The 21,256-nt window shown below is 44.8% G+C and overlaps 1 protein-coding gene across 7 annotated transcripts in view; it reads right to left on the reverse strand.

The window, feature by feature from the left end:
* LOC119456324 (uncharacterized) overlaps positions 1-21,256 on the reverse strand; it is an 87,095-nt gene that overhangs the window by 33,255 nt on the left and 32,584 nt on the right. For all 7 annotated transcript variants that reach the window (XM_049669738.1, XM_049669742.1, XM_049669737.1 and 4 more), the window contains 2 exons: positions 18,959-19,047; positions 1,618-1,702 (listed from right to left, as the gene is read on the reverse strand). In XM_049669738.1, the coding sequence (XP_049525695.1) occupies positions 1,618-1,702; positions 18,959-19,047 (174 nt within the window). The remainder of the gene's footprint in view (positions 1-1,617; positions 1,703-18,958; positions 19,048-21,256) is intronic.

Genomic DNA, 21,256 nt, shown 5'->3' on the forward strand with positions numbered 1-21,256 from the left:
GCACCCGGGAACGTAACAGCGGGTTCTACTGTATCAGTGCTCAGCGCTACAACAGGCGGAGAAGTGCTGACATAGCTGTACATCCATCGGCACAGGAGCGCACTTTCGTGCACAGGTAGAGGGATTAAAATAAGAAAACCGTGGCAGTGTAGCGGTGGCAGCATTTGATAGCCATAATTCTACTCCTACGGGGGCACACTAAGGACTTCGGTGGGAAAGACTCTTGGGGTGCCCCTTACTAGACATTTTGAGCAGAGCATTTACGTCCACTCCACTCAGACCAGTATCGCCTAGCAATTTGCACACAGCCACTGATTCAAAGCGCCAGGGCATGTGCGCTTAATGCTCATTCGATTGCCGAGGCTGCGGGATGTGTTTGCGTTGACCTGTCTCATGACCCTTTATGTCACGCATAATACGTCACAATGCAGCGAAGAGCGACCTTGACGGCACAACACTGGCAGTTTGGGCTTTGTTGTGCAAATTCAGCTTGGTGCTGCTTGCCTACATGCGAGAATAACCAGTTACTTCCAGTAGGCATACAAATGAATTTGGTAGGTCGGCTTCATGACACCCGCAGACCCGAATGTCCCTCTTATGGCCCTCAGTTGAGCGCATGACTCAAGTACGATCACCAACGAGCTATTTGATAAGGAGCAAATTTCTCGCAATGGTTTGTTGTCCGCCACCTCGCAGGTCAGTGACAAAATTTCATCACAGCCGCGCACCCTTGGTTGTTAGGCCTAATGAGTACTGCTTCACCGAGTGCCCGCAACCAAAGTCACGGTTTGGTGCCGCATAGATGCAGATTCATTCACAATGGGTGTACAGCTCTCGGAAAGCTAAGAAACCACTTAAAACATATTGCCAATGAAAGCGAGAGACAGGGGTCAACTTGACTGGTGCTGACTTTCCTCACGGCCACCATTTTTCCAGACATTGTGAGTGTGGATCTTGTCTAAAAATTTGAGCGAGACACTGTGCACCATTCAGAACTCTCTCACCATTATGCATTAGTTCAATCAAGAATCTAGGGTGCTGCAGGGATGCTTTAATAATCCAACAGGTCACAAAATTAGATCAGCAACTCTAAACAAATGCTTTGTCTTTGAGTCGCCTTGGCTACGAGCCGAGTTAAAGGCACAGAAACTTGCTCGCTGAAACCAAAAGTGACGATTATACAAGTTTCATTATACTTTAGTCATTTTGAGTACTTCAAAAATTACAGATCCTGTAATTTGAATTTAAGCAAGCATCAAATAGTATAATATTCTATCGAATATTCGCACAAGCCTTCTGCAGATGCTTACATGTGCTTAGATCTCCAAGACAAGCTAAAGTTCCAGCGACCTATGATGTCTCGTACTTGTAACTGATAAATTGTAAGCCACTGATTGGCTATGAACCCTTAACAGCAACAACCCATTTCTTGGCAAAAGAAAAAATTAAATTAAAACAAAAAAAAGTTTCAAATTGAACAAGCCCAAAACACACAACCCTGTGATTGAACAATGTTCATATTTGGTAAACAACAATATCAAACACAATTAAAATAAATTCCACTAGCTCTGTCCAAAGATATACTCGTGTATACAAGGATGAGTTGAGACCACTAACCTCATTTTGTGGCGGTGGTGTTGGCGGTACTTGCGGCCCGCTCTGCAGCTCCTCAATCTTGAGATGAAGCTGCTGCATCTCGAGGCTGCAACCAAGTGTTTAAATGAGTCGTCAACATACAGTGCTAGCAATTTTACACAACCTGCCCCAATTCAATGATGTAATGCCATTGAATTAATGTAAGTAAACTTGCCAGTATGCGCTCACTCCTGGCTACAGGCCTTGGCAGAGATCACTTTGTATAGAGCTATTGCGCATATTGTACAATAGCTAAATACTAATAGCTCAATTATTACGTCTTGTCTGACCTTAACTTTCACATTGTTCCAGGCTAGTTGAGAGTTCAAGAGAGAAATTAGCAAGACTTGATGGCTACCACACTGATAAGCAGTGTGGCTCAAGTTTCATTCCTACGCGGGCGAGTGCAGGCGAACATTGGCAGACAATAGACGGCGATTGCACAATTGTCGTGCTTTTAGTAGTACCCAATTTCTGTCGCAATTCGAAATGCCAATTTTTGCTTACTTCAGCCTGTTTATTACACTGAATAAAGAAATATACACAGTAATTCTAGGAAGAAGCGCACTGATCCAAACACCCTTCTTGATTGATGTCAGCTATTGGCCAATGGCAGCTGCATATGGGCATGGCAGCTGGCCGCAGACACATGGATAACCCGTTTGTGTTCATCGCGCAGATAGCCGCATCCCTGCTGCTGATAGCTGCAGGCCATGACTCCGGTGGGACACGAAGCCTACAGATGGAAAACGTGCATGCTGCACATCCGATTCCAGACCACTGCACCGCCGAGCCAGTCCTGCTGACATTGCACAGCAACGGTCTATTCTATCAGTGCACTTCGTCGACCACTCCGAGCGCCAGTTCGGTCTTAAATTCGACGTTGGTGCCGCATCAAGCGCTTCATTCCATAAGAAGGGACGACACACTTCCGTGGGCCATAAGGCATGGCAGCTGGCCGCAAAGACACATGGATAACCCGTTTGTGTTCATCACGCAGGTAAGAAAACGCTTTGAACATTGCATGCGTTTCAACGAGCTTTGTTTAATTGTGCTGCCATGCCCTCGGCTGCTGTGCAACTAATTTTTGACATAGTGTATCTCGTGAAACTATTGCTATTAGCAGGTGATGTAGAAACAAACCCTGGTCCTGATACACCTGAAATTTCCCAGCAACTGCAACAAATTTTGAAGGATTTGAAAGAAATAAAGGAAAAATTACTAGCTGCAATAGACAAGAAACTCGAACAACTTACAACCCTAGACAAAAATATTTCGTCTCGCGCAGAAACTGTCACAAATCTACAGAAAGGCGTTACAACCCTAGAACTAAGGCTGGACGACCTTGAACATCGCTCTAGACGATCAAACCTAATTGTGTATGGTGCGCCAGAAGAAGACAAAGAAAACGAAGACTCGCTAGAACTGGCAGTAAACGAAAAAATTGTCAAGGAAGTGCTGAAACTTGAAGCTGTTAGTATCGAACGTGTACATAGATTAGGAAGGCCAGATACCACTAAAACAAGACCAATAATTCTTAAACTTCTCGATTTTAGGGACAAAACTAAAATCTTGAGAAGTTGTTTCAAACTAAAGGGATCAGGTTTTTCGATTTCCGAAGATTTTTCACCTCGCGTAAGAGATTTAAGAAGAAAATTATGGAATTCTGCCAAATCAAGGAAAGAATCTAATTTATAATAAACTGCGAATAAATGGCGATATGTTCTACAGGGACGAGGAAAATAGTATAGCCCCGTTGAAATCTGGTCCCGTCAATCCTGATAAAAAAAAACAGCAACGCGGCCCTCGAAGCGTGCGTTCCCACCGAACTTGATACCCACTTATCCTTTTTGAACATAAATGCCCGCAGCATATTGAGAAAAACTTATTCCCTTGAAGCCTTCCTTCTTACATACGAACCAGACTTTCTAACACTAACAGAAACTTGGCTAACAGCTAATATTAAAGATCTTGAGATAGCCCCTCCCAACTACGCCATCATCTGGAAACACCGGACGACACGAGGCGGAGGCGTGGCCATTCTATTAAAGAAGAGAATCCCGTTTTCAGTGTTACCGATGTTGCGGACGTTGAGGCTATCTTTTGTAAGCTGTGTTTTGCATCTCGCACTGTAGTCGTGGGCTGAGTTTATTGCAGTCTTTCTTCCGGCCTCGACACACTGCGCCGGTTGCATGAATACACGGAGCAATATGCATCAGGGTCCAGATTAATAATTTCAGGTGATTTTAATGTTCCTGAAGTGAACTGGCAGACAATGCAGCATTATTCACTCTGTGCGGATGTATTAATTGATTTTATGTTATGGTTCAACCTCACTCAATTCTAACTGAACCTACACGTGTGTACAGGGATCCAGCTGTTCCATACTAGATTTAATATTCCTCAGCAATCACTTTATAAATGAAGAAACTAAATTAAGTTTACTAGATGGCATTTTTGATCACAAGATCACCCTTTGCACTATATCGCTTACCCTGACTACAGTAAATCTAACAACACTAGTATACTTGATTACCTGATTAACGAATACGACTCGCTCCTGCAACTTTCACATAACAGCAGTACGTACATTGATACCTTGTAGCTCACGTTTAAAGTGATTATAAGCCCACTGTATAACCAATTACATACCAACTAGAAGAAAAACTTGGTAAGGGTAATCCATGGATAACTCGCGACATTATTCATGCCAAACGTAAACCGAATGAGAAAATTGCTGAAAACTAACCCATTCAAGTTTCCGTATCACGATCTCAGCGCAGCTATCCAATGTATGAAATCAAAAATTAGGACAGCCAAACAGTTCTACTTCACTAATACACTGACAAACTTTTCGAAAACTGCTCCAACTAAGCTTTGGAACTACATTAACCCAAGAAATCGTAACGACACCAGAGCCTCAACTGAAGAAAAATAGAAACTCGGCTAACTTGCTTAACGACTACTTCTGTGTTTTCACAGAGGACGACGGCACACTACCACAAGCAGGCTTTACTAGAAATGAGCCACTAGAGCCGTTTACACTAACCGAAACAGGCAAACTTAACTTGCTACTGAACTTACACCCAAAGAAATCACCTGGACCTGATAGTATACCATATGCATTCCTTCGCAGATACGCTAGCTGGATGGCCAAGTACTTAATAATTTTTAACAAATCACTGTCCTCACGCGCCCTCCCTAAGGATTGGAGAACAGCTAAAGTAAAACCAATTCATAGATCAGGAAGCAAAACAGAACCCTCTAGCTACAGGCCAATCTCACAAACATGTGCAGTCTGTAAACTACTAGAACACATTACACTGATTACAGTATAGACCACTTATAACGTAACCGCTTATAGTGCAGGACCGGATATGGTGCGGTCTTTTCAGGCTCCCGTTAATTTTCCCATAGCACTCCATGTATACACGTATCGCTTATAGTGCAGTTGCGGGAAACAAAATACCGGTTACAGTGCGGCTGCCTGGGAGTAGGGCAGTCAGCGAAGACGGCGAACGCTTCCCTCAAACGGGCGCCCCAAGGAGTGCTCGAGGAAGAAAGAGAAAAAGTGGAGGAGAAGGGCACGAGGTGCGAATGAACAGCCAGTGAGGCTGAAACCAGAATCTTGAGTGCGAGTCGTGAAATATCACGGCGTGCATAGCGAGCGAGCGCCACGAAACTGCCAACGCCGGCCAACGCCTGCTTCAGGATAACGGCAGTAAACGAAACTTCAGGGAGCGGGCGGGGCCAGCACGGCACGGCAAAGGGGGCACGCGGAGACCGTGGAATGTGAGGGAGGAGGGCGGCAGGGAAGCGGATTTCGCCTCGGCAACTCCGCCGCTTTGGTGGCTCCCCTCACCCTCCCTCGTAGCTCTCTCACTTTCGACTGTCACCGTGCAGGCGCCGCCATTACAGCCGGCCCGGCGCCAGCTCCCCGAAGTTTCGTTTTCTGCCGTTATGGGGAAGCGGGCGTTTGCCGGCGTGGGCAGTTTCGTTGGCCAGCCTGGGACAGCGCCGCTGCTTCCCTCTGCGCCGTAGCCGCAGCGTGCAAGGTCAACATGTGACTAGGAAGTAGAGGAAGCATAAAGGAGAAAGAAGGGTTTGCTGCCATTTTCTACACGTGGCTGAGACGTCGGCGCGTACACGCATGTTCCGGCGCAACGCAGAATCGGCGACCTTGCCATTTGAGAGAGGGTGAAATTTCAGACGCGTTTTTTTTTTCTTTTTTTTTGTTTCGTTCGCGCGCAACGTTGAGGGGTCTCTCCTAAACTTTTACTCTATGGCGGTGCCGGAGCAATGCCGGTCGGAGGCGCCACCGCGTGATTTGGTTCGAATGAACGAGATTCGACTGTAAATTGAATGCAAACGTTCTAGCCGCATTCCTCGACTGTCGCATACGCGTGGCGGCTCGGTGGACATGTTTTGCATATGCGCGGGCCTTGAAAATTGTTGCTTTGATTATAGTGCGGTACCGCTTATAGTGCGGATATTCGCGACTCCGGCGACTTACGTTATAAGCGATCTACACTGTATCTTAAAGCACACAGCAAAACACCTTGAACAGGAACAAATACTAACAGCTTGTCAGCATGGTTTTCGCAGAGGAGATTCCATGGTCACAACTAATTGAGCTTGTTCACAATGCATCGTTAAGCATTAATCAACAGAAACAAATTGACCTAATCTTTCTAGATTTTTCAAAAGCTTTCAATTAAGAAATTAATTTATAAACTCGAATTTACCTTGGGAAAAGGACCTATTCTTGATTGGATCAAGGACTATCTTACTAACCGTACGCAATTTGTAGAAGTAATCAGCAATATTCCATTAAATAGGCTATCAGATCCGGCATTCCACATACAAGGAAGTGTTCTGGCTGCAGTTTTATTACATTTATGCATTAATGATTTGCCTTTTAATATTCCCGTCATTAGACTTTTTGCTGACGATTTTATTCTGTATCAGGTAATCTATTCTTATAATGACCATTTAGCTTTGAACGCCTCTTTCATTAGTATACAAATGGTGTAATGAATGGCAAATGACTTTGAACATTAAAAAATCGGCTACACTATCAATTACGAGGAAAGAACACAGGTCAGATTTCAACTACACTATAATAATGCCACACTTAACACAGTGAAGGAGTTGAAGTACCTTGGCTTAACATTAACACACAAATTTAGATGGGAACGCGATGTTAAGGTTACCTCGATCGCACAAAAAAAATTGTTCTTTCTAAACAGACGTCTCAGACTAGCACCCCCAAACACACAGCTACTAGCATATAACACATTTGTCAGATCAGTATTAGAATATGCTAATGTTCACTAAAGAACTCATTAACAAACTGGAATGAGTTCAAAGAAGGCACTAAGACGTCTTTATAATAAATATAGGTTAACACTCTCCCACGGAATTGCTAAAACAGGCCGGTATCCTTACCTTACAAAACCGAGCCAAGCTTGCACGGTTTAAAATGATGGCTCTGCTGCGTTTTCACAGAGGACGACGGCACACTACCACAAGCAGGCTCTACTAGAAATGAGCCACTAGAGCCGCTTGCACTAACCGAAACAGGCATACTTAACCTGCTACTGAACTTAGATGGCTCTGGTATTCATAACAAATTAAAAATAAATAGCTCAAAATACTTATCTGTAGCACAACCACGACCCACCCGACATATACACACTATCACTAAACGAACACACAGTTCATACGAAAAGTCCTAAGCATTCCTTCCTTTTTTTTTTCTTTAATGACTCGTGAATGGAACAAGCTGGACCCTACCATTACGAACAGCCCAACCATATATACTTTTTTAACATTAGTCGAAAACAAATTACATGCTTCACAATTCTGGCCTACCTGTGTTACCATTTATTTCTGTGCCATTTATTTATTTTATATATAATCCCAATTTATAGATTATCACCTATTGTGTTAACCTAACTTTAATACCTTGTAGTACTTTGTCATTGCAGAGTTCCATTGCTCATTTATGCTAACTTTTTGCCTCTATCAGTTGTTTATTATAAAGTTTATTGCCTTGTATTATTCTGTTATTACTGCCTACCATTCTTTACCGCTTCTAATTGTTAGCTTATTTCATTACCTCTTGTTATTCCTAAGCATACTACAATGTATATCCTATAATTAATGCTAAGATTTCATTCACCTTTGTCAATTGTCTCCTTTTTTGATTACTCTCGTTCATTTTTTAAACTACGATGCATTGCTTTAGTACTTCTGCCAACCATATTGTTTGTCTCTGCCAATTGTCAATGTATTGTATGTAAGCTAAATATTGTGCTAGTTGTTATTGTTATATTGGAACACAACTATGTACATGCCCTTCTGTTATGATCCCCGATGGGATTGGCAGTATAAATAAATACATAAAATGAAATAAATAAATAAATCAATAAATAAATATGGGAATATGCTATACGACAATATGGCAGCCTGAAAAGATTGAGGAGAAGGCTCCTGTTGAAAAGATAAAGATGTGTTATGTTTAATGGCACAAGGGCCAGCTATGGCCAAAGAGCACCATGACATATGGTTATGAATTGTCTATGTAATATGTATGAAATGTTCAAATGTGTTCAAATGCAGATATACTACGGCTGTAAAGAGGCCTAAAAATGGGTCGCTGGTAAACTTCCGAGGCATATATAAGCATCAAAACAATGACAATAACTCATGATGACGATATAGAAGAAGCATAATGTTTCACTATGAAGTGATATAAAAATGTTCACAAGCACTGCTGCTGTTCACAAGTACTCCTTGATTACGCAATGCCTCTATGACTGCTGGTATCTCTACTGAATCAAATGCCTTTCCATAATCTATGGAAGCCATATAGAGAGGTTGATTGTACTCCGCAGATTTCTCTATTACCTGATTGATGACATGGATATGATCCATCGTAGAATATCCGTTCCTGAAGCCAGCCTGTTCTCTTGGTTGGCTGAAGTCAAGTGTTGCCCTGATTCTATTGGAAGTTATCTTGGTGAATATTTTATACAATACTGAAAGCAAGCTAACGGGTCTATAATTCTTGAATTCTTGAAGAACGTCTCCCTTCTTATGGACGAGTATAATGTTGGCGTTCTTCCAGCTCTCTGGTACATTTGAAGTCGTGAGGCATTGCGTATGAAGGGCCGCAAGCTTTTCAAGCATGATATCTCCTCCATCTTTGATTAAATCGACTGGCATTGCATCTTCTCCGGCAGCTTTTTCCCCTGGTCATGTCTTTCGAAGCCCTTCTAACTTCATCGGTAGTTATAGGAGCCTCTGTATCCTGTTCATCACTACTTCGAAAGTAGCTTGGCTGCCCTAGGAACTGTACAGGTCAGTATAGAATTCTTCCGCTACTTTTACTATGTCATCGAAATTGCTGATGATATTACCCTGCTTATTTTTCAGTGCATACATTTTGCCTTGTCCAATTCCAAGTTTTCTTCTCACTGATTTCATGCTGCGTCCATATTTTACTGCTTCCCCAATCTTTACCACGTTATAATTTCGGATATCCCTTACTTTCTTCTTGTTGATCAGTTTCGACAGTTCAGCGAATTCTATCTGATCTCTCGAGTTTGACACTTTCATGTTTTGCCGTTTCTTTATTAGGTCCTTTGTTTCTTGGGAGAGCTTACCTACTGGTTGCCTTGGTGCCTTACCTCCCACTTCAATCGCTGCTTCCGAGTTAAACCTAGTTACGGTTTCATTCATTACCTCTATGTTATCTTTATCTTCATTTTATAAAGCTGCATATTTGTTTGCGAGCACCAGCCTGAATTGGTCTGCTTTTACCCTTACTGCCTCTAGGTTGGCCTGTTTCTTCATGACTAACTTTATTCTTTCTCTCTTCAAATTGAGAGAAATTATAGACCTCACTAACCTATGGTCACTGCACTTTACCTTACCTAACACTTCTACATCCTGCACTATGCTTGGATTGGCAGAGAGTATGAAATTATTTCATTCCTTGTTTCTCCATTAGGGCTTTTCCAGGTCCACTTCCTGTTGCTGCGCTTCCTGAAGAGGTGTTCATTATTCGGAGCCTATTCCTTTCCGCAAATTCTACTAACATCTCTCCTCTTGCATTCCTAGAATCGATGCCGTAGTTGCCAACTGCTTGCTCACCAACCTGCTTTTTCCCCACTTTTGCATTGAAGTCGCCCATGACTACAGTATACTGAGTTTGCACCTTTCTCATTGCTAATTCAACATCTTCATAAAACTGTTCCATTTCTTCATCCTTGTGACTAGAGGTTGGGGCGTAGGCTTGTACTACCTTCATTTTGTACCTCCTATTAAGCTTTATTACGACAACTGCTACCCTTTCATTAATGCTGTAGAATTCATCAATGTTGTCCGCTATGTTGTTATGGACTAGAAATCCTACCCCGGATTCTCTCTTGTCTTGAAGACCTCTGTAGCAGAGGATGTGGCCGTTAGTCGGCACTGTGTAAGCCTCCCCAGTTCTAACCTCACTAAGGCCAATAATATCCCAGGCAATGCCTGATAATTATTCAAATAGTCCTGCTAAGATAGCCTCACTCGAGAGGGTGCGCGTGTTGAACGTTGCCAGGTTCAGTTTCCATTGGCGGCCTGTCCGGACCCAGAGATTCTTAGCACCCTCTGCCGCGTACCAGGTCTGACTGCCGCCTTGGTCAGGTGCTCCGCAGCCACTGGGGACTGAGGGTGAGGGCCATGGGTTAATTGTCGGAGTTGTGAGGGAGGTAGTGGCCGAATACTGCACCAGGGAGGCCAATTCCTGTTCTGGTGAGGGAGTGACTTTGATGAAGCTTAGTGGGCCTTCCTAGTTTAATTGCACCTGAACTAGTATAGCCCCACTAGCTCTCGGCAATATATTTTTTTTTCTTGCCGGTGTCAGGCACCACTCCATGCCTGAAAATGTGGTGGACTGGAGCAGGATTCGAACTTACGACCTTCAGATTTGAAGCCGGGTATTCTACCTCTGCTCCAAGCCACCACACTCGTTTTGATATTTCTACGAAACATGTCACACTGGGTAGTCTGCCACTCCCAAGGCAGTGGAAGCCGAGTAGGAGCCATTAGGACATTCTCTAGAAGAAGGACGTCTATTTCTTGGGACAGCGCTTGCAACCAGAGGGACAGAGGAGGCCTAGTGGCCGGGCGGTTACGGAACAGCCTCTTTGTGGACAAGTCACGAATAATTGAATGGCATGGATGTACATCTGATTTCACCTTCAGGGAGTAGGAGAAACCTAAATATGTCCTTTGGAGATGTAGGGACCATTAGCTGGATTCAACGTACAGGCTTTCAACAGGACTAGTCCTGAACGCACATGTAGCAAGACGGAATCTAGCATCTTCAAATCAGAGTTGTAGACAATGGCTCTGTAGTCAAGTCGTGACCGTATGAGACTTTTGTACAAGTTCAAGAGGCACCTTCTGTCACTTCCCCAAGATGTGCGGGACAAGAGCTTGAGCAGATTTTGTCTACAGGTACTTCGCTTTCACATACTTCCAAGTACGAGATAAAAGTTACTTTAGAGTCTGAAATGAGGCCTCAAAATTTATATTCATGGCTCACAGATAATCCGGTATTACACCTCTCTTCTTCGAGAAGAGGATGCACATACTTTTTTGGGGGGTTTAGTTTAAAACAGTTAACGTCCGCCCACTTGGACAATTTATTCAAACCAAGCTGTTGCTAGCAGATACTAAGATTGCACGATTTGTAACCTATTTGGATGTAATCCACATATACAGAATAAAACATTGTACGTGATATGATAGTATGGAGCGAGTTCATTTTTACAACAAATAGAGTACAGCTTAGCACTCCACCTTGTGGTACACCAGTCTCCTGAGTAAATGGACGAGACAGGATGTCACGAATTCGAACACGGAATGTGCAGTTCGAGAGAACTTTGAATAACGTTCAGCAAGTTTCCTCGGACACCCATTCCAGCCAGATCACGAAAGATTCTGAAACGCCAAGTGGTATCATGTGCTTTCTCCACATCTAAAAATACTGATAAGAAAAACTGCTTGTGCACAAAGGCATCACAGATATTTGTCTTGATGCGGACAAGGTGATCCGTTGTGGATCTACGTTCCCTGAAGTCGCACTGCAAGGAATCTAGTGTTTTGTTGCTTTCAAGAAAATGGATCAGGCGCCGGTAAGTCATTTTTTCAAAAAGTTTGCATAGGCAACTTTTTAGAGCCATAGGGTTATAACTGCTGACCAAAGTCGGGTCCTTGCCCTCTTTGAGAATAGGAATTATTACTGCCTCCTTCCAGGCGGACGGAACATAGCTGGCAGAGAATATGGCGTTGAAAAGTGATGGGAGTGTTTTGTATGCTTCGGGGTGCAAGTGTTCGATCATCTCGTAAACTATTCGATCATTTCCAGGGGCCGAATTTATTACAATTTAGTGCAGCCTGAAGGTCTGCCATGTTAAATGGACGGTTGTAAGGTTCATTTCTGTCTCCTTTCCGATCCCGAGGCAGCAGCTCCGCTTGTCGCTTGCGTCTCGGGAATGTATCCGAGTAACAGGATGAACTAGAAATGTTCCCCTAGAGAATCAGCTTGGTCCTCAAGAGTGTCTCCTTGTGTATTCACTAATGGTAGAGGATGAATTGCACGGCCTTTTATCTTGTTTACCCTGTTCCAGGCTTTCCTTTTGTCTGTAGAAGCATTTATGCTAGAGATGTATCTCTGCCAGCTTTCCCTTTTGGGACAGCGGCGAGTTCTACCTTCAGACTGTTTTCTTGAACCTGATCAAGTTCTCGGTAGTTGGAGTCACCTTCGCGACTCCAGACCTTATTTTGATTTCTGCGAGCTTCCTTACACTCCTCTTCCACCAGGGAACACGTCGTTTGGAGGGCGACCCATTTGATTCGGGGATACATAGTGACGCCACATCAACAATAAACGCTGTCAAATATACCACTGCATCTTCGATAGGAAGCGTAGAGATGTCTTCCCCGTTCATGCACGCGAGTTCTTTATATCGCTTCCAGTCGGCTGACTCGGCTTTCCAATGGGGGACGCATGGAGAGCACTCATCAGCTTTTGTAAATTTTATGACAATAGGAAAATGTTCGCTCCCATATGAATTCTTAATCACGTTCCAACAGAAGTGTGCTAGATGCCATGCTTAAATCGATTGATGCGAATGTTTTGTTTCCCACACTGTAAAATTGTAGGCTCTTATTTAGTAAGCATGCACCTGTAGCCAGGAGGAAGTTTTCTACCTAGCGCCCTCTGGCATCATAACGACAATCTCCCCGAAGGAGACAAGGTGTGCATTAAAATTTCCAACGGCAATATAAGGTTCAGGCAGTTCAATGATGAAGCTGTGAAATCCTGTTTTTGATAGGTGGTTCAGGGGGATGTATAGAGACAATTGTTACCCTCTTATTAAAGAGTACTGCACAGACCACAACTGCCTCTAGAGGCGTTTTGAGCTGCAATTGCTGGCGAGCAACAGCTTTATCTACTGCTATGGCCACACCGCCCGACTAGGCAAGGGCGTCGTCTTTTTGGTAAATAGCTTACTGCTGAAATAAGTTAGTGTGTGATTAATTAAGAAGTGTTTCTTGGACACACAGCGCCCTTGGATTGAACTTATGTAGAGTTCCTCAATTTCATCTAGATTGTTGAGTAAACCCCTAGCATTCCACTCTAGTATCTGTGTATCCATCTGATGTGTGTTTTGTGCTGTGTGTCTAAGAGAGATTAACCCTTTGAGGGTCGAATTCTTTTGCCAAATGCGACCCCCCCCCGTCGATTTTTTTATTGCCGATTTAAACTCTTCGAAAGAACTTATTTCGGAAAAAAAAAAATGGCCGTAATTGTTTTAGAGCGACAGTAAAGTGACGAAAAAATCATTTGTGTTGTAAAATACACAGTGTTTATTCATGAATAAGAAGTGCACTGAAAAATGGTTGTGCACGTCCGGAAACCGAAACAAGTGAGAAGCCTTCGTCTTATCGCCAACAAGGTGCGATAGAGCTTTTGTGGCCTCCGAAAAAGACAACGCAAAAATGCGAGCATCGTTTGTGTATATACGCGCCTGCCCGGGAACAGGTGTAATAGCGCCATGGCGAGCGATAAACGATCGAGTAACAAGCGGTCACCTTTTGAGAGATTTGAAACCAGAGAGCCATCAGTTTAGCGCATGCACCAAGTGGGAACCGCCGCAGCAGGAAACAGTGACTTGCCGCCGCTGCCACGTGCACACACGCCTGGATGCGCAAGTGATAGCAGACACCATCGTTGCCATTAAAAAAAAAACCAGAGGCACTGGCGCAAGTAAAAAATTCCACATGTTCCCGTTAAGTGGCAGCACATGCCAAGCGAAAGAAATAATCAAAAGAATCGCGCACTTGCCACCACGCGCGCGCTCCCGGATGTTCCAGCGAGAGCAGACGCACCGTTGCCATAAAAAAAATCCCGGAGCGGCATTAGCGCTAGTAAAAAAATTCCACGTACTTCCGTCGAGTGGCAGCACATGCCAAGCGAAAGAAATGATCAAAGGAGGCGCATTTTTTTAGTGTGCAAGCTATGACATACATGTACGTCATTGACCATTTTGAAGGTGTTCGCGGAGGACATACATGTACGTCATTGACCCCGAAAGGGTTAAGCTAGCTCACGAGGCCTTTTGAGGCTCCGTGATGGGGGTTTTCCCTTTCTTCCCAGTGCGCTCGAGGGAGCTGCGCTGTTCTTTGGGCGTCCGAGATGGTGGATAGTGCCCACGAGTCTGCTGGCTCTCCTTCGCAGGGGGCAGAACAGCGCTGGCTGCTCCAGCAGTGGAGGGGGGGGGGGGGGGGCTGATGGCGTGACCGCAGTCACACTCTATGTGACTTGGGCGGCCGCCAAATGTGACGCTGCCCCCCCCGGCGAGCCACATCGGTGTAGGACGGACTAGACTGGTTGTGCATTGAGAAGCGTTTGCGTGCCTCTTGGAATGATAAGTTAAATTTGATTTTGAGTTCAATGATTTACTTTTCTTTTTTCCAAGTTGAGCATGAACGGGAGTCGGCAGGTTGATCTCAGTCAGTTAGCACAGTGGGTGGTGAAAGTGCAGATGTCAGATAAATGCTCATTGGATGCACATTTTGCACAAGTGGTGCGCCCTTGGCAGGTTTGCGAACCATGCCTGAAATGCTGACACTTGAAGCATTGGCACGGATTCGGAATGTATGGCCGTACATGGAGTTTGCAGTATTCAGTTTCTATTGAGTCTGGTTGGTCACTTGTTCCAAAGGTTATGATTATATGTTTCGTCAGGATTTGCTTATTGTCACGCCTCATGGTTATTCTTTGGACTTTTACTACATTATGATCTTGCCACCCCTCAATCGAGTAGGTCATCTTCAAAGATGACACCGCGGACAGTGTTCAAGGATCTGTGTGGGCCTACTGATACAGGGATGTCTCCAAAAGCAATGAGTTTTGACAATTTGCTGTACTGGGTCTTGTCACAAACTTCAAGAAGGTTGCCGCTTCCCATCTTAGTTACTTTGTAGCCTGGGCCAAGCAATTCTGTTAACGATTTTGCCACAAGACAAGGACTGTCTTGGTTTCGTGCTGACTGAATTAAGTAATACTTTGGGAATGTTTCTTTCGGCTGCATGAAAAAATTGAAGCTTTCATCGATGCGCCCCCTTTTGAGATTGCTATATTCGGCAGGGATGGCCGCCGCCCACCATGGAGCGCAACTAGGGGACGACACAGGACAATCTATTCAGTTCTGTGTACGCCAACGGTGCATCCCCACTATAACCAAATACCTATACCCAAGGCTGGATATAATGCACATGGTTAACCCTCACTGCCATGAAGTTGGAAGTAAAATAAAAATAAAGAGAAGACAGGAAAGATTGAAAGTGAAAGAGAAAGACGAAGATTGGAGAGAAGGACAGGAAATGACAACTACCAATTTCCCCCGGGTGGGTCAGTCCGGGGTGCCATCCACACAAAGCGGAGGCTAAAGAGGTGTGTTGCCTCCACCGAGGGGCCATAAAGGTCCAAACACCCAGTATTGGCTAAACTCCCAGGATCCCCTTTTCTCCAGACATGGCTAAGCCGCGCACAGCTACACGCGGGAGGGTCCAACCCTATGTGCTCGGGTACATGGAGTCTCAACACACCAAACGCCTTCTGATGCCGACGCCCCTGCAGGGTCCTGTTGAAAAGAGCGTTTGAGAAAAAGGTGACTTCGCACTCCGCTTGCAACTCCACGCGCCACTCGCAACTGCAAAATTTGACTGAGATGTTCACAGTAGCGTATGCTCCCTAGCAAGAATTTTAATACAAGAACTAATAGCCTATGAGGTTATTGACACTACAGTCTATTACTGTTAGTCTGATAGGTCTACTAGTGTGAAAGAAAATGTTGCAATACACCAGACACACAACAAAAAACAGGTATACTAATTGCTAAATTGCTAGAAGCATTTATTATCACAGCATGTATGTTTACAGATTCCTCTTTCGAGATCTCCGTCAGGTCAGCAATCTTGATTGCCAGAGCTTTTCGTCGACTTCGACCAGAGGACGTCCTTTTGAGGAAGCGATTAAAAAAGCCTGGGCAGAAAAGTGCACACGTATAGAAACATTTAAAAGCAGGGGTGCTAGTTCTACCACGAAATGTCTAAGCTGGCAATATTTGCTTCCAAATTAGAATGTCGTTCCACAATTACCCAACTAATTTTAGGACAAAGTGTGATATGCTAGCTCAAAATGTTTATCATAATGAAAAATGACACCACTTGACACGACAGGACAATTATAAAGCACACAAATTCAACATTAGATGTGTGTTACATCGAAACTGTAGGCAGATATAAGGAACTCTAAGCAGATATCTTGCACTGTCAGAAACAGGCATGTCATTGCAGGAACACACACAGGAATCAGGCCGACAGCACTGTACAGAAGTACGTCCACCGTTGGGATTAAAAACTTCATACTGCACTATAGAAGCATGAGTAAGACTTATAATTACCTTGAAATGGTAAATCAGCACCAGGGAAAATGCTGCACATCGATGCACGCTGATAGATCCACAAAGCCGCGAAGGACAGGGGTAAAAACAGTAGCAAAGTTTTAACAGTTGCCTTGCGTTGTTTCCAAGTCACAACAGCATCCACAGATGAAACTATCCAAACATACTACTGCACGAATAAGATTGCGCAGACTGCCCAGATGCTAACACCACGGGTTCCTTTAAAACACATGTGCACACGTGCTGTGCACAACTACGGCTGACTACGGTCACAGTTTTATGTTCTTCCCGCCCGCCGTGTTCCCTTTTCTGCGATACTGCTCCTTGATGGCAATAAATATTACAGCCTTTTATATGCAGTATGAAGTTCACAATTTCACAATTTAGGTTACAAGTTTGCTATGTACTTTATGCGCACTTCAACAGAAAATACGGGACTAGCGAAACTTGAGCCTGCAAACAAATATGGTTACTGCTATTGCACCATCCTTCGTTAGCTGACTGGGCACTGCGACTACCCCGACGCTGCCTTGCAGATTATGTCTGGCTGTTCGCCCCCCCCCCCCTTTTTTTTTCGTGGGGAAGTATTCGCTGTGCTGTAAACACTATGCGTTCGCTCAACCACTCATCACGACGAGACTGAACAGTGGCCTAGTTAGGCGACGTCATCAGTGAAGCAAAATTGGCAAGGCCATGTAGGCAGCGCGTCGCTTTCGTGTTGCTGAGAGATGGCCAGTTTCACTAGCTTAGTGCACTGAAACTAATGCAAACATGCGAACGCAGTCTGCTGCATAATTATACAGCAGAATTTTTAATGATTCAGCGATTAATTGGAAACACCTCTGCATGCAAGCAAGCGGTCACCAGAAAACAAGCTGTGGAATCCAGCAATACATGTATATCGTTACGCGAACGAAGAATTAAACACTGGAGACTATTTACAATGTATATTTACAAGAGACAACTGCAGCGCTGGCCAGTTCAGCCGACAGCTCGAGAGCAAGGAGCAGTTCGTCTTCTTCGTCGGGGTGCCCACGCACATCGTCCACAAGAAACGCGCAATATGCATGTAGCAATATTATACCGGTCTCACACGACCACATTTGATCGCAATCAAGCCTAATCTGGATCAAAATTCTAGACTGCGATTGGCTCCCTTGTGCAGCAAGTGCAAAGGAGCCAATCACGACCAAGAAATTTGATCCAGATCGGGCTTAATCGCGATCAAATGTGCGCCATGTGACACCCGTATAACAGACCAGCCACAATCCGTACATAGGCCAATAGGACCTATTAGTATAATAAAGAAACTAGTACACACGCAACACTATATAAGACTAAGTCTAATACACACAGACTATTGGTCTTATAGGTAAATCAGTACGACTAATAGTAATTTCTATTTGTTGGGGGGGCTCGGTGTAACAATATTTTTTGGCACTGAAGGCTGCTGGCGTGCTTCTTCGATGAAACATGCGTAGCCAAGTCGGTTCTACCGCGGTGCGAAATGCTGATGTCGCAATTGCAAACAGTGCAAAATGCATGATGCTCGCCTTTCCGCGACGCCACAATACAGCCAAACTCTGCGGTATACTGCCTTAAAAAGACTAAGGTATTTCTTGCGCTCTTTACTCAACGCCATTGCCGACAACTACGTAAAGGACGCACTACACCATGCACCGAAGCCAACAAAGAAAGTGAGAAAACTTCCGATGAGCGTGTGGAGGCGGCCTACTGCTGCCTAGAGGAAAAACCGGCACAAGAAAGTGGAGAGAAACTACCGGGAGAATCGGACCCTAGCGCCACGCTTGTGATACCCTGGGCAGCTGCGTAGACAATTTCCTTATGCGTAGATGAAAATGACAGCGGCGCTGCGTTCGCATAAATAGCAAAGCGGAAGTGATACTAGGAGCTTCAATTCTGCGCTTGACCGGCTACGCTTTTTAGACTCTTCACTGATCACGATGTCAATCGGTGTCACGTAGCTCCGGCACTATGTGGCCAGACTAGGAGAAGGATTCGGCCGAACACGGGCGCGTTTTCGGGAGATTTCTGTTTCGGTCGTACAATCGTACAAAACCATCAAAATTTGGGAGTCTCCCGGACAATTTAGGAGACCTGGCAGGTATGCAATACAACTAATAAAAAAACTGCATTCAGACTAATACAAACTTCTATTAGAATTTTCGCTAGGGCTATTCGCAGACTTTTTTCACCAAGTCCGAGGAGTGGTTTGAACCTGAGCTAGTTGTCACCCATGACACTTGCTGCCAAAAGAGTCTTGCAAAACTCACGCATGAGCTTCCTGCATAGATGCCAGCCTTTCTTGGAGTTGAGAGATTTCAGTGTTTCGCTTCCTCAGCATCAGCTCCAGCTCGGCGAACTGCACAGCAAGAAAGAATGCCAACTCTTACCAAAAGAACACCGTCATAAAAGGCAACTCTAAAGGGCAAGTCATGTTCTGCTCCTACTTCCAATATCCAGAAATCAATCTGCCAATCTGCCAAATACCTGCTAATCTGAACATTAAATACCGTATTTACTCTATTCTAACGCACCCTCGATTGTAACGTGAACCCATTTTCTGTGACCGAAAGAGAAAAAAATATACGATACAGTACCACTGTGATGATGTGGATAGTGGCGTGTGGCCGTGAGGGGACAAAGTGTGTGAAAGACCAGCTTGGAGCTATGGTGATTGTGTGGCAACAGCAAGAGAATTAGTGACGATTATGGAAGAAGGCCACGTGCCACGAACAAGGAAGCGGCGTACAGAGCGCGAGAGCGAGCGGAAATCTCGAACGGAAGCTCGCAGACCGATGGTTCAAGGCACAGGGTACTGGCGACCGGATGTCCTGCTACCGTGCTGACCTGGGCCGAGATACCGCTCGTGGCTGGGCTCTCCTGCGCACCAGCAGCCTGCTGTCATAGCGGCCTGGTGCAGTGCTTCGTGCTGGGAACCGGGGGCACTGAGCTACCAGCCTGCAGACATAGCCCGATGACTGGCGATCAGGTGCCCTGCTACCGTGCGGACTTGGGCTGAGATCCCGCTTGTGGCTGTGCTCTCCTGAGCATCAGTGGCCTGCTGTCATAGCAGCCTGGTGCAGTCTGCCGACCGAGCCGATGTGCTAGCAGCCAAGGCGTTACAGGCCAGGCGTTGCTAGCCAGTTACAGCAGTGGCCTGGTGCTCTACCGGCCTGCTGTTTCCCCAGCTTCAATGTCGCGACAAGGTGCGGCGTGGTAATGACGGCGTAAGATGTGGCCGTCGCAAGCAACCTACCAGCTGTGCTCGAGTGTCGCAACGCTAACGCTTAAGGGGGACGTGGCTTTGAAAATCAACTTCCCGATTTCTTCATGGATTTTGATGAAAATTGGCACAAATGTTTAGAATGTCTCCCTGATACTTCCATAAAAGTTTCAGAGTGATACCTTGAGAACATTTTATTGAACAGAATCTTTATCTCTAGAATCTTTCTGGAGGGCCTTAGGAGCTTAAAAAACGTGATGGACTGCATAGCTCAATGTGTGCTGAAGGTCGTGACAGTCTTACCTTTTTTTTTTTTCACAACACAAATTTTTTAGATAGTCATTTTTCAAGTTACCTTCGCACCAAGCGCACTTTCGGGGTGAATGAATAGCCACACCATAAATTTATAAAAAGTCGAGATAAAAATGCGAGACTGTCTCGACCTGCGCTGTAGTCCAAGGAACGTGACAAAAAAAAAAAAAAAAAACAATCAAAATAGGCTAAACGGTAACGAAGAAATCAGCTCCACAAACTGAGCAGAAAGGCGAAATAACAGTTTTGAGAAAACAGCTCTTAAAGTTTCACCTCTTCAGTTCTCTAAAACGCACCAAATTTGTAATCTTTGATGTGTTTTGTGATGTGGCGCTTCTTGGACATGTGGCCTCTGACTTGCTGAGCCTTCATTCTGCCTTTTTCATGTTTGTATGGCATTCTTTACTGCTGCTCTACAAAGAGCACGGTGCCTGGGTTTCAAACCAAGTGAGGTGCAGAACTACGTGGGCATAAATTTTATATACAGTAGTTCTAGCGTTGTAACTGCAGACTGCCTCATTGATAGCAGTCTCTAGTGCAGTCAGTGAGGCATTGTTTTCTTTTAGTAGAATTGACCATGTTACTGAATGAAGGCTCTCAGCAGCCTTCTGAATCATCTTCCATTGACAATGGCTGTGGAGGTTAGGAGAGCCACTGATAGATAGGCAGCAATGCAGTTGCTAGGTGCTTTCCAGCCTGTACTTCTGTATGACGCCTCACTTCTGCAGCCAGGTGTCTGTACCAGCCTAAGTGGCCTAGTGAACAGAGCTCATGATGAGGTTCTCTTTATGAAGGGGTGGTATGATAAGTATTGTTACGAGATATCTTGGCATTATGATAATAGAGCCGGCGCGCGATGTGCTATGTCGCAGGTCTGAGGTGTTGATGTGCGAAATGCCTGGTCGCGGGTCCTAGGAATAGACGCTCGCGAGCTTGGTCATGCAGTCCGAGGTGCTTACGCGCGAAATGCACAGCAGCAGGTCCGAGGAATAGACGCTCAAGGTGTCGACACTGGAGCGATGTGCCGACGCAC

This window comes from Dermacentor silvarum, chromosome 6, assembly GCF_013339745.2.
Source record: "Dermacentor silvarum isolate Dsil-2018 chromosome 6, BIME_Dsil_1.4, whole genome shotgun sequence".
NCBI classification, from domain to species: Eukaryota; Metazoa; Arthropoda; class Arachnida; order Ixodida; family Ixodidae; genus Dermacentor; species Dermacentor silvarum.